This window comes from Haemorhous mexicanus, chromosome 14, assembly GCF_027477595.1.
Source record: "Haemorhous mexicanus isolate bHaeMex1 chromosome 14, bHaeMex1.pri, whole genome shotgun sequence".
NCBI classification, from domain to species: Eukaryota; Metazoa; Chordata; class Aves; order Passeriformes; family Fringillidae; genus Haemorhous; species Haemorhous mexicanus.
The window spans coordinates 5,269,585-5,280,997 of NC_082354.1; the positions used below are offsets into that span (position 1 = coordinate 5,269,585).

General features: G+C 51.8%; 1 protein-coding gene and 5 non-coding genes across 6 annotated transcripts; all 6 read left to right on the forward strand.

Annotated features, from left to right (window-relative positions):
• Nucleotides 1–323: 323 nt before the first annotated feature.
• DKC1 (dyskerin pseudouridine synthase 1) lies at nucleotides 324–11,283 on the forward strand. The gene is made up of 15 exons (XM_059858936.1): nucleotides 324–402; nucleotides 593–654; nucleotides 936–1,022; nucleotides 1,550–1,641; nucleotides 2,121–2,305; nucleotides 2,772–2,836; nucleotides 3,391–3,517; nucleotides 4,591–4,721; nucleotides 5,634–5,777; nucleotides 6,213–6,333; nucleotides 7,043–7,161; nucleotides 8,181–8,284; nucleotides 8,701–8,767; nucleotides 9,409–9,567; nucleotides 9,950–11,283. The coding sequence occupies exons 1-15, from the start codon at nucleotides 387–389 to the stop codon at nucleotides 10,019–10,021; spliced, it is 1,551 nt and encodes a 516-aa protein (XP_059714919.1). The 5' UTR covers nucleotides 324–386; the 3' UTR covers nucleotides 10,022–11,283.
• LOC132334052 (small nucleolar RNA SNORD17) lies at nucleotides 2,938–3,179 on the forward strand. Its single transcript, XR_009488325.1, has one exon. It is a non-coding gene; the product is annotated as a small nucleolar RNA SNORD17 (small nucleolar RNA).
• LOC132334054 (small nucleolar RNA SNORD83) lies at nucleotides 3,708–3,783 on the forward strand. The gene has a single exon (XR_009488327.1). It is a non-coding gene; the product is annotated as a small nucleolar RNA SNORD83 (small nucleolar RNA).
• Nucleotides 4,867–5,001, forward strand: LOC132334057 (small nucleolar RNA SNORA36 family). Its single transcript, XR_009488330.1, has one exon. It is a non-coding gene; the product is annotated as a small nucleolar RNA SNORA36 family (small nucleolar RNA).
• LOC132334050 (small nucleolar RNA SNORD17) lies at nucleotides 6,561–6,801 on the forward strand. The gene has a single exon (XR_009488324.1). It is a non-coding gene; the product is annotated as a small nucleolar RNA SNORD17 (small nucleolar RNA).
• LOC132334049 (small nucleolar RNA SNORD83) lies at nucleotides 7,452–7,527 on the forward strand. The gene has a single exon (XR_009488323.1). It is a non-coding gene; the product is annotated as a small nucleolar RNA SNORD83 (small nucleolar RNA).
• Nucleotides 11,284–11,413: the final 130 nt, after the last annotated feature.

Here is an 11,413-nt window from a genome sequence, read left to right on the forward strand (position 1 = left end):
CGCAGAGACTCGGCTAATTTTTAGAAGCCTTCATTACCACAACCCTCTTTCTGAGAAGGTAAAGTGGTAGTTGAGAAATGCTCGAACTCGAACTGGATGTTATTTTATGGCTAAGCTAGCCGTGGATGCGCCAGGCGAGAGGCAAAACAAAAAACCCACGCGGCGAAATTCCTTATGTCCGCGTCCTTTTTCAGTTCCAGCAGACGAAGCTGTTACCGGGGCTGTAACTCCGCGGTGGTGCGGGGGGCGGTCGGAAGGCGGCTCCCGGGCGGCGGAAGGGGCGCGGTGCGGGCGGGCGGTGCCGGTGACGCGGAGCGCGGGGCCCGGCGGGACGGGGCGGGGCGGGCGGTGCGCTCCGAGCGGCGGGGACAGCACGCGGCGCGGCCATGGCGGACGGGGACGGTGCGCAGCGGTGGGGACCGGCGGGGGCGCGGGGAGCCCGGGCGGGGAGCGGCGCGGCAAGAGCTCGGGGCCGGCGCGGCGCCGCTCGGGGAGGGGTCTGCGGGCGGCTTTGCCCCCCTGGGCCTTTGCCCCTCTGCCCGCCGGCCCTGCCGCGCTCCCGCCGCTCACTCCCGGCGTGTCGCTCCCGCAGGTTCCAGCGTGAAGAAGCGGCGGAAGAAGGAGAAGCGGGCGCTCGCCGATGATGATGTAGCGGTGAGCGCGGGGAGGAATGGGGGACGGGGCTGGATCGGGCCGTGCTCGGGGTGATGGAGGCTGCCCTAGCTCCATCCGGGGGGCTCCCCCAGCCCCATCCGTGGGGACGCGTTCGGGGGGCCGTGGGTAGGGCTGGGGCGGGCTCTCTCCTCTCGGTCCCGGCGGGAGCGCGGCCGCCCCGCGTGGTGCCAGCGGAGCCTCCCGGGCCACGTGGAGAGGGAGGCGGGAGCGCGGCCCGCCGTCTTCCCTCTCTCTGATGCCGCTTAACTTCGTCCCCACAGGACATCCAGCACACCGAGGACTTTCTCATCAAGCCCGAGTCCCGGGTGGCCCAGCTGGACACGTCGCAGTGGCCCTTGCTGCTGAAGGTACGGCGAGTTTGCTCGACCTCGTGGCCCGTCCGAGTTCCCGCTGCTTTTGTCCTCTGCCCCTGGAGGTGTAACCCCGCTGCGGGGAGCGACACGCGTGGTGCTCTGCCGCCAGAAATCGTGTTACAGTGTCTCTCCAGCAGTATCGTTTAAGTTTTGCGAGTTTTCCATGCTTTGAAAAGATCCCGCCATATTTCTTGAGTTTTTGATTTGGGTCTGATCATGGCCTGTGGTGTGTGTAGGCTTCTAGGTTGCTTCTACTGAGTATCTGGGGAATGTTCAGTTTATCCTGCATTGGCAGTGCATATATTGTGCTGCTTTCCCATCTCCTTCAGTCCAGGATTTCTATTTTTTTCGATTTTTGTAAAATAATATCGTGGTTTCATTGTTGAGTCATTTTCATTTTGGAAGTGGGATGTTAAATGTTCAAATCAGACCTGATGAATATGGGGAGATGTATTGCAGCACAGCAGCACTGAAAACAAGGGAGCTTAAAAAGACCTCTAACTTCTGCTTGGATTTTGTAGAACTTTGACAAGTTAAATGTGAGGACAGCACACTACACACCTCTTCCTTCCGGTGCTAATCCCCTGAAGAGGGAGATTTCTGACTATGTTAGGTGAGTGCAATACAGGCCAGAGTGGTTTATTTTTCTTGCACAGTTAATACCTTCAAAATATTTTCGGTCTGGATTCCCCTTGTACCTTTCTTCTTCCCTGCAGAATCAGTAAACATTTAAATAGGACCCACTGATCTCTCCCTGTAAAGCTTTCTTTATTCTGGGGTTGCAGCAGGTCTGTGGGTGAACATGCAAACCACCTCAGGAATTCTCTGGGGATTTCAGAAAAGTCCCTTTGCCTGCTGGGCTTTGAAAGTGCTTGGAGTTCGTAGAATTTGGGGTTTTTTATAAGTGCAGGGGAGAATTCCTTGTGCATGGAGCAGGTCAGTGTGAGCTTACTGAGAGCTCATTGCTTATCTGGCTGTATAGAAATGCATTTTTTTAAACTTACTGCACTGTTAAAGTATTTTAAACTTACTGCACTGTTGCCATGTCTGCCCTGATGCTTAGCTTCCATTCCCTGCCATTTTGCACCCCAGGTCTGGCTTTATTAACCTGGACAAACCCTCCAACCCATCCTCTCACGAGGTGGTGGCGTGGATCCGGCGCATCCTGCGAGTGGAGAAGACAGGGCACAGTGGCACCCTGGACCCCAAGGTGACAGGGTGCCTCATTGTGTGCATTGAGAGGGCCACACGTCTGGTCAAATCTCAGCAGAGTGCAGGTTTGTTCGATGCTCAGGGCCATTTGCAGTGACTGGGGATGTGTAAAGTGCTTTTGGAGACAAAGTGGAGGTTTCTCAAACTACAAAAGGCCAATATTAGTCTTCAGTGCCTTGATATTAATGGTTATTCCAAGCCACTGAGAACACATCCATGTTGTCTCAGGTAGATTTTTCATTGCTTCTCTGGTGCTTGGGCTGTTACAAGTCGGTGAAAACACCTCTGACATGGTTTGATGTACCAGTTGAACTTAGGGCTTCAGCCTCTACTAGTCCAGAGAAGAAATAAATGCAGCTTAGATTTATTTCCCTGTAAGAAAAACCAACTCTGTAATAAACCATGCCCATTTCCTAGAAGAGGTGGTAGGATTTCAGGGTTCTGGGGACGTGTGGCTGTTAAGCAGGGTGGACCTTGAGGTCAACATCAAATGCCAGTGGCCGTTCCTGACTGCTCTTGTCATTCTTTCAGGCAAAGAGTATGTGGGAATTGTTCGGCTGCACAATGCCATTGAAAGTGAGGCTCAGCTGGCCAGGGTAAGTCTCACGTGCTCTTAGCCATGCAGGCATCTGGCATGCAGAGTGCTGGGCACTGGTGGGAGATGAGAGGTCAGGAATGGAGCTCAGGTGTGCTGTGTGTGAGGTGATGACACCGTTTATCCATTCTCTGAGTGCAGTGGCAGCGCTGCCCTCCTGCAGCAGCCCAGCTCCTGTTCTAGGCTCTGGGTGCTGTGCAGCCTCCAGACATCCTGCAGTGTCCTGCTGGGGGCTGCTGTGATGTGTGGCTGGCTGCCTGCTGGAGGGGGAACAGTGCTGGCAGGGTTGGAGCTCCTCTTTGGGGGCTCCAGCCTCACTGGGACGAGGGATGGCGTCTGATCACATGCTGCCATCTAATGGGAAACTCCTGGCTGTGTTCATTGGCATCTCCACCACATCACTGGCTTGGATTTGCTGTATTAAATATGGCATCACCAAATTAGGATAAACCTTGTGGTTTCTCACTCTTGGAAGTGGACGCAGTTGCTGCAGACTCCAAAGTGCTCCTGCATTAGGGCACAAGTGTTAACTCTTGATTCTCCTTCCTCCCTCAGGCCATAGAAACCCTGACAGGTGCCCTGTTCCAGCGGCCACCCCTCATTGCTGCTGTGAAACGACAACTGAGAGTCAGAACCATCTACGAGAGCAAGCTGGTGGAGTATGATCCTGAGAGAAGATTAGGTAAAACAGGGCTTTCCTGCCTTCCTTCTATAAAACAGACAACTGATAAAATTTTCTGTGAAATTGGCTGCTTTTGGCAGATAAGACTTAAATCCTCCCATTGTCCAGCAGTAACTGCTTCATGCATTGCTTTGGTGTGCTGGGAAGCAAATCCCATCTCTTTTTGTGCTGCTGCACCCTTCACAAAAGAGCCAAATGATGTCAATTAGATGGCATTAGCTCTCAGGGCAAAGATGACCTTCATCTATCACCCCATGCTGATGGCTCTGGGAAGGGCAGGGCATACAGCTTCTCTCCAGGGATGTGGTTTATTTTCTGCTTAAATGTCGTGGTGTGCTAAGTCTCGGCTGGATGATAACAGGGATGATAACAGGGGTGTGACAGAGCCCCCCTTTCGAGCTCTGCAGGATCCCAGCTACCAGTGGAGGTTCAGTGCAGGAACAAAAAGGCAACGGCACAGGCCTGGGGTGGAACTGGGGTAACTTTATTCGATGGCAAAACTCCCCGAGTCCGGGGTCCCAGGACCCCGAACTGAGGGCAGACAACTGCTTCTAAACGGGGAAGGTCTCAGGGGAGGATACAATCTTTAACTAATCAGGAGAACTGGGGGTGGAACACAAGGCAGGGAATACAATGTGTAAACCAGTGGAGGATTTCAAGGGAGGAGAACAGCCAATGGGTTTTGAAGGATACAAAACTGAAGGGGAAGTTTCTAAAGGGAAGGGCAGGTTCAGGGAGGGATTGACATTTAATGGAAGGAGGAGTAAGGAGGGTTCTGGGGAAAAGAGCAGGGGCAGGAAGGGTTGACAACTGGGATGGGGCGGGGGTTGAAACTTGGCAGGGAGTGGGCAGGTAACAAACAGAAAAACCAACACTTAACTGAACTGAAAAACAATGAGGGAGGAAGTCTAATTTTAGAAACATAAGATACAAAATGGGGGGCTTGTGCCACTCTAAAGACAGGGGGAGGACAATACAGAGGTATTGCAAAACCACAAATTAAACAGTGAATATGCCAAATAACGAAAACGCACTACAACATCTAAATCTCTCTATCCTGTCCTGCCTCTCAGGTATCTTCTGGGTGAGCTGTGAAGCAGGGACATACATCCGAACCCTCTGTGTGCACCTGGGGCTGCTGCTGGGCGTGGGGGGCCAGATGCAGGAGCTGCGCAGAGTCCGCTCGGGCATCCTGGGAGAGACGGTACAGTGGCACCTCAAATATTGCCAGCCCGTTTGACATTGTCACAATTGCAGGAGCTCCTGGGGACTGTGTGAGTGCTGCAGTGTTAGGAGGAGGTTTGTGAATTGCCCCCAGACAGTGAGAGCTCTTGCTGTGGGTGGTCTGTAACCAAAGTGTTGAGTTCAGTTCAGGATGTTGCTCCTGTTCTGGTAATTAAACTTTGGGACAGTGAGTGACTGGGAAGTGCACTGTGGTGGCTGGAAGTTTGTTTTATGTCACCTGTGTTTCTCAGCCTACAGACCCCAGTGTTCCATGAGTGTGAAGTGACAGCTCAGGGAATGGGATTCATTGGAATGAGCCTGGGAGGTGCAGTCTTGTGAGATCTTGAACACTTGTTCAGTCTTTTCACTCTGGTCATAGAGAGATCCTGCTGCTGGTCCAAACTCCAGAGCTAATTTATTTTTTTGCCAAGCAGCAGTATCAGAGTGCAAGTGCTTCCCCACCCGTCTGTGCTCTTAGCACAGCTGTAATCACAAGGTGATTTATGAATTCCAGGTGTTGGGTGCTCACAGTTTCCTCAGAATTTATTTCATGTCACAGATTAAAGAGCTGGTTAATTTAGCCTTCTGCTCACTAACCTTTGTCTAGGAGCCCCAGGAATTTTGGTTAGGTCATATTTAAGAGTTCTATGTGGGCAGACCTTAGACTGTAGATCCAAATGCTGTCTGAGATTAGGAAGGTCCAAGTCTAGTAGCTCAAGCCAGGCTGATCTCAAGCTGCTGATGGAAAGTATCCTTTCCTTTTTTAAGTTGTGTTTTCATGCTTGTGGTGGGCGTCTGGTTTCACTCCCTGTTTGCTGTTGGACTTCAGCTATTCTCTTGTGCACGTTTCAGTGGTGGCTGGTGGGAGAGTTGAGAAGTTTTGCCTTTGCAGGACAACATGGTGACCATGCACGACGTGCTGGACGCCCAGTGGCAGTACGACAACAACAAGGACGACAGCTACCTGCGAAGGGTCATCCTGCCCCTGGAGAAACTGCTGACTTCACACAAGAGGCTCGTCATGAAAGACAGTGCAGTGAGTTCCTGAGGCAGTGCCAGGGGACAGACGGACACTGCAAAGTGTCCCCCGACTTGTGCAGCTGGTAGAACACACAGGGGATCAGCAGCCCCCTGTGGTGTCTGGTGCTGTCCTGATGGTGACTTGTGTAGAACCTCATGGGGGCTGCTGCCAGAGCAGCACTAAGATGCAGGAGCCATGAATTAAATGACAGAGTATCTGCTCTCCTCACTTAAGGAGGATGCTGGTGGTTATGAGAGATCTGCCTCACCTGTTGTTTGCTTTGCTTTCTCCTTCCAAAGCTCCCAAGTTTTATGTAGTGGACAAAATCCCTAGTTACTTAGGGATGATATTGCTGGGATGGTAATGGCAGTGGGAAGCTAAAAATTAGAGACACATCGTTCTTTGGTTCTCATAATAGCCTCTGAGCCCTCCCATTCCCTACCTTTTCAGGTTAATGCCATTTGCTATGGAGCCAAGATCATGCTGCCTGGTGTTCTGCGGTATGAGGATGGGATTGAGCTTAATCAGGAGATTGTTGTCATCACCACAAAAGGAGAAGCCATCTGCCTAGGTATGGAATGCCTCCTTCTCCTTGTGTCCAGCTAACTGCAGAAATAACAGACTGTGTGACAGTAAGGGCACCACAAATTAGTTCCTGTGTGCAGGTTTAATTAGTGCTTCCTGATGGAGAATGGGCCCAAGACAGCTGTTTTTGGGCAGGATGTTAAGCAGTGGCTACATCAGTCCTGGGCCAGGTGTGAGGGGTTCAGAGCTGTGTAATGCTCAGGTGTGCTGTGTGTGAGGTGATGACACCGTTTATCCATTCTCTGAGTGCAGTGGCAGCGCTGCCCTCCTGCAGCAGCCCAGCTCCTGTTCTAGGCTCTGGGTGCTGTGCAGCCTCCAGACATCCTGCAGTGTCCTGCTGGGGGCTGCTGTGATGTGTGGCTGGCTGCCTGCAGGAGGGGAACAGTGCTGGCAGGGTTGGAGCCCCTCTTTGGGGGCTCCAGCCTCACTGGGACGAGGGATGGTGTCTGATCACATGCTGCCATCAGGCACATCACACCTGGTAGATCAGTGCAAAGGGACTCCAGCAATTGCCAGCTTGACTTGAAAGGGTGCCCAGTTGTAACCAGGGTCTTCAGAGAAGCTGTGTGACAGCCAGTGAGTCCTTGGGGTGACCCTGGTGGGGGCTGTTGGTCGTCTTTGTGCTGCCAGAGGCAGAACAGGCTGTCACAGTTCTGCTCTTCAGGAGTTACTGACCTCCATGCCTGCTTCTGCAGCCATTGCCCTGATGACCACAGCAGTCATTTCTACGTGTGACCACGGCGTGGTGGCAAAGATCAAGAGAGTGATCATGGAGAGAGACACCTACCCCCGGAAATGGGGGCTGGGCCCCAAGGTGAGTGTGGGCCTGGGGCCAGTCCCTGGGCACTGGTGGGAGCCCAGCCATTGGGATGTGGGGCTCTGGGACCCTTGGGCACAGCTGAGACTGTGTCTTCTGCAGGACCTGGCTGTAATTCTGCTGTGGTCTCCTGGGGCTGTGATGGTGGCAACTCCCAGTGCCAGGGCTGTGGCAGCCCACTCCTGGTGGGAGTGAGGCTTTCCCTCCCTAAGAGCCTGGGGCAGGCATGTGGTGTTTAGGCATGAGCTCCTCAGATCTGTACAGCACCAGCCCTCCTCTGGGGAAGAGCCAAATGATGTGAAGTGGATGGCATTAGCACTCTGTGCAAAGATGACCTTCATCCATCACCCCTTGCTGATGGCTCTGGAGGGGCTGGGCACAAGCTTCTTTTCCTTCTGGTGCAACACTGCTTAAATGCACACTGTCTGTGAGACACTGAACTGTGCCTGAAGGAGAGGGGCAGTGGGAACACCCAGTGTTGGGTTCCTCTCCTACCTCAGGCCTGTGGTAGTAGCTCAGCTGCAGCCAGGCTGGCCTGATGCAGGTTGGACTCAGAGCTCTGTGTCAAGTTGCTCATCCCATTCCTGTGGCTCAGGTGAAAGCTTTGGGGCTGCTAACACATCTGTCTCCTGGCGAAGGTGGGGTAATACAGGACAGTTCAAGCATTTTGGAGCCCTTTGCAAAACCTCACAAACAAGTGGTCCAGCTCAAATGCTGCAGGTCATTAAGCTGCAAAAACCCAGACAAAGATCCAGACTCCATGATGTGCAGTTGTGTTACTGTTGCTGTGACTCCCCCATCAAATTAGCCATTATTTACTGATAAAGATGCCTCTTGTCTGAGATTTAGGCTTCTGTGCAGGGGATGTTTTGTCTCATTAATTTTAAGGTCCTTGGAACAGTGGTAAATAGATAATGCTGTAGTTGTTGGCTTGTAGCTGGATTCTTTCCTCTTAGCTTAAGGGAGGATTTTTCCTACCTGGAGCTGCAGTTTGACTTGTTGCCCTTTGCTTTCAGGCCAGTCAGAAGAAGATGATGATCCAGAAGGGTCTGCTGGACAAGCATGGAAAGCCCAATGAGAGCACACCAGAGTCCTGGAAGATGGAATATGTAGATTACAGGTGGGTATTGGGTGTGTGGCTCCCACAGGGTTATTCAGAGGGGACCAAGGGCTGGCCTGGATGCTGCTATTTGTGCATGGATCATGTTAGGCTTGGCCTGTGGGGGGGATGCAGTTGCATTTTTTAGAATGTGTTGCTCTTGGCCAGTGTTGGAAGGAAAGGCCCTGAGCAGACAGTTATCCCTTTTTAGCCTGCTGTGGTTTTAGAGGGAGTCAGTCTGCTAAATTAAATGGGGGAGGCCGTGCTGTTCCCAGCCCAGCTGGCCCTGGTGCAGGCTGCAGGTCTCCCCTACACCAGCTTCCCCCCCAGCTCCTGGGGTGGTGACAGAGCCCTTGTGAGGGGACAGGGATTTGTTCCAGTCCAGAGCAGCATGAGGCAGTGACTGTCCTGGGCAACATTGGGATCTTTTCTTTCAGGGATACTTCCAGGAAAGAAGCAGCTGCTGATCACCAAGCTGTTTCAGAGGTGGACAGAGCTGCAAAAGTGAGTATTGCCAGTGCTCTCTGGCTCTTTTTTCATGCCCCTGTTATTCCCATTATCTGCACATACCTTGCATCTGCATTTTGGTCCAATGATGATTTTTAGTCCAGGGTCTTCCATGCCCTTTGTTAGGCACAAGGTCAGTGCCTATTCAGTTCCTTGCCTGGGGCTCCAGCAATTTCTCACCACCCAGGGCATGATTTGCAGCTCAGACACCAAGCTACTGGCCCTGGGCATGATTTGCAGCTCAGACACCAAGCTACTGGCCCTGGGCATATTCTTCAACACAGCACAAGAAAATATATTGTATGGAGCCACAACAGAGATTTGTTGTGCCTGAGAACCTTTTTGGAGACTACAAAAAGCTGCAGAAATGTCCATGCAAGAGTTGCACCTAAAATTCCCTAACTCAGGGCTTTTGTGTGCCCTTGGAAAGGTGCAGCATTGTTTTAAACTAATATTTGGAAGCACTGAAAAATACAGGGGGCAGTTCTGGCAGAAGCAAATCCTAGACAGTGTATGCTGGAGAGTCTGCAAGTCACCCTGTTGTTAAATGAAGTTGTATTGAATCAGACAATCAGTTTTCCCCTCACCTGAGCTCTTTGGAAGGTGTTGGCATGTCTGACAATGTGTTCCCCCAACAGAGAAAGCGAGACTCCGAGAGCGAAAACGAGGAAGCTGTGACCCCTCCATCCCCTGCCACCCCACCACCAGAGGAGCTGAGCAAAAAGGAAAAGAAAAAGAGGAAGAAAGAGAAGAAGGCCCAAGAGGCAGCTGAGAGTGGGGGAGAACAAATTGAGAGGGTATGTAATTGGGTACTGCTATGGTGTGGTCCCAGCGTGGTAGGCATTGCTGTGTGTCCCTAATCACCCGCAGGATTAATGCATCAGCAGCCTGCAGTGTGTGTCCACAGAGTGCCAGGCTTTCCACAGCAGAGGAGGGAGGATGGTTTAGAGGTGCATTTTAAACTGAACTGGTGGTTGGAGATGGGGCAGGTGGCCCAGGACAGTTGGTGGGTTCCTGCCAGGCCACCTCTGTGCTCTGGTGCCCTGTGGTGGGTCCCTGTGGGAGGATGGTGCTGGAGTGTGCCGTGGGGAGCACCTGCACTGCTTTGCTGTTCTTCCTGAAATGGGCAGTGGGGGATTCCTTTTTGATGGCTTCCTGACCTTTCCAACCTCTCCACAGACCAGTGAGAGCAGCAGCAGCAAGAAGAAGAAGAAGAAGAAACACAAGGAGGTAGAAGAGGGCTCGGACTAAGCAGCTGGGTCTGTCCAAAGCAGGCAACCTCATCAGAAAGGAGGGAGGAGTTTTAGGCCTTGAGAAGAGGACTGGCTGTATGGCAGAGGAGCCAGCAAGTTCCAAGTTCTTCTCTGCTTTATATGAGTGAGTGGGTGTTTGCCCTGCTCAGGTGCCCCTCTCCATCCTGTTTTAAGGGTTGCCAGAGGAGCAGGGTGCCTCACTGTCCCTTGCACTGGATTGATTTCTAAAGCTGAGCACCATGATGCCAACAGAAATGGTATCTTCAGGGAAACTGTAGCTTCTGGCTCTTCCTTGGTCTCTGTTTTCACCTTAGTGAGGGTGGAATAATCTTTCTCCTCCCTCGTGTACTGCCTCTTTCTTCCTTTTCTCCCAAGGCTGAGGCTGTTACCTGACAGTTAAAGAATGTCTTGCTTCCTGGAGGAGTGGCTTTGTCACAGCCCATGTGAATGGGTTTCCATGGGGACAGTCTGATCAGTTATTTCTGAAAGACTGTGTTTTGTTTTAACCTGGCCACATGCTTGGCTTCACCTTCAGTTAAATGAAAACAAATAGTCCACTCATTGGTTTTCACCCCTTTTTTGACCTTTATCATGAAAGGATTAGAGAATTTAATTTCTCCTTTCTGCTTATAGCACAAGGACATGCTTGTTCATGGTGTGCTGATTCCCAAGCCCAGTGACCTGGGCAGTGTGTCCCTTTTGCTGGCTCTTGCTCTTCTCTACCCCTTTACTGGACTGCAAAGCTTTTGGTTGCCTTGCCTGGTTCTGATGCCCAGTGTGCTCTGAAGGTGGAGATGTGGCTGGAGGGCAGGAGGTCACCAGGTGACCAACATGTTCTTCATGCTGCTGGGACTGGAGTCCTCCTGAGGAGAAGCTTGGTCAGAGGCAGCTCTGCCTAGGGGCATTGGGGGTGGGCTTGGACAGTTTCAGATAAATCTGTTGCTAATCTATCTGGAATTACTTGCTGGGGGCAGAAGGTCTCTCCTCTGTCACAGAGGTAGTGCTGAGCCAGAAATGAGTTCCTTTGTATGAGGAAGAACCCCAGGCTGTTCTGAGTTTCATCCCTGCAGAGATTCTGTTAACTGTTGGTTTAACCTCATGCACTGCTTTAGTCTTAACGGTCTATCCTCCCTCCAGTGCTGGAGATGCAGGCAGAGGGGACAGCAGCTGGTGGGTGTGACAACCTGAGCATGAAAAAAAAAAGTCCATTTTTATTTACTCTTTTTTTACAAAAAAATAAATAAAACTTCCAGTTTTGAACAGGTGATTTTCTTGCTCCTTTGGCTCCTCCCAAAAGGTCAGTGGCATTCATGGGGCGGATTTTATCACATACCCAGCCTCTCCTCCTCTCCTGAAGAAGCTGCTGGGGCAAAGAAATGGTCATGTTAAT

Excerpts from the sequence above, each read along its gene's own strand:
- DKC1 (XM_059858936.1), top strand. Across the intron at positions 1,642-2,120 it reads GAGATTTCTGACTATGTTAG|GTCTGGCTTTATTAACCTGG; the intron begins GTGAGTGCAATA and ends TTTGCACCCCAG. Across the intron at positions 4,722-5,633 it reads CGGGCATCCTGGGAGAGACG|GACAACATGGTGACCATGCA; the intron begins GTACAGTGGCAC and ends TTGCCTTTGCAG.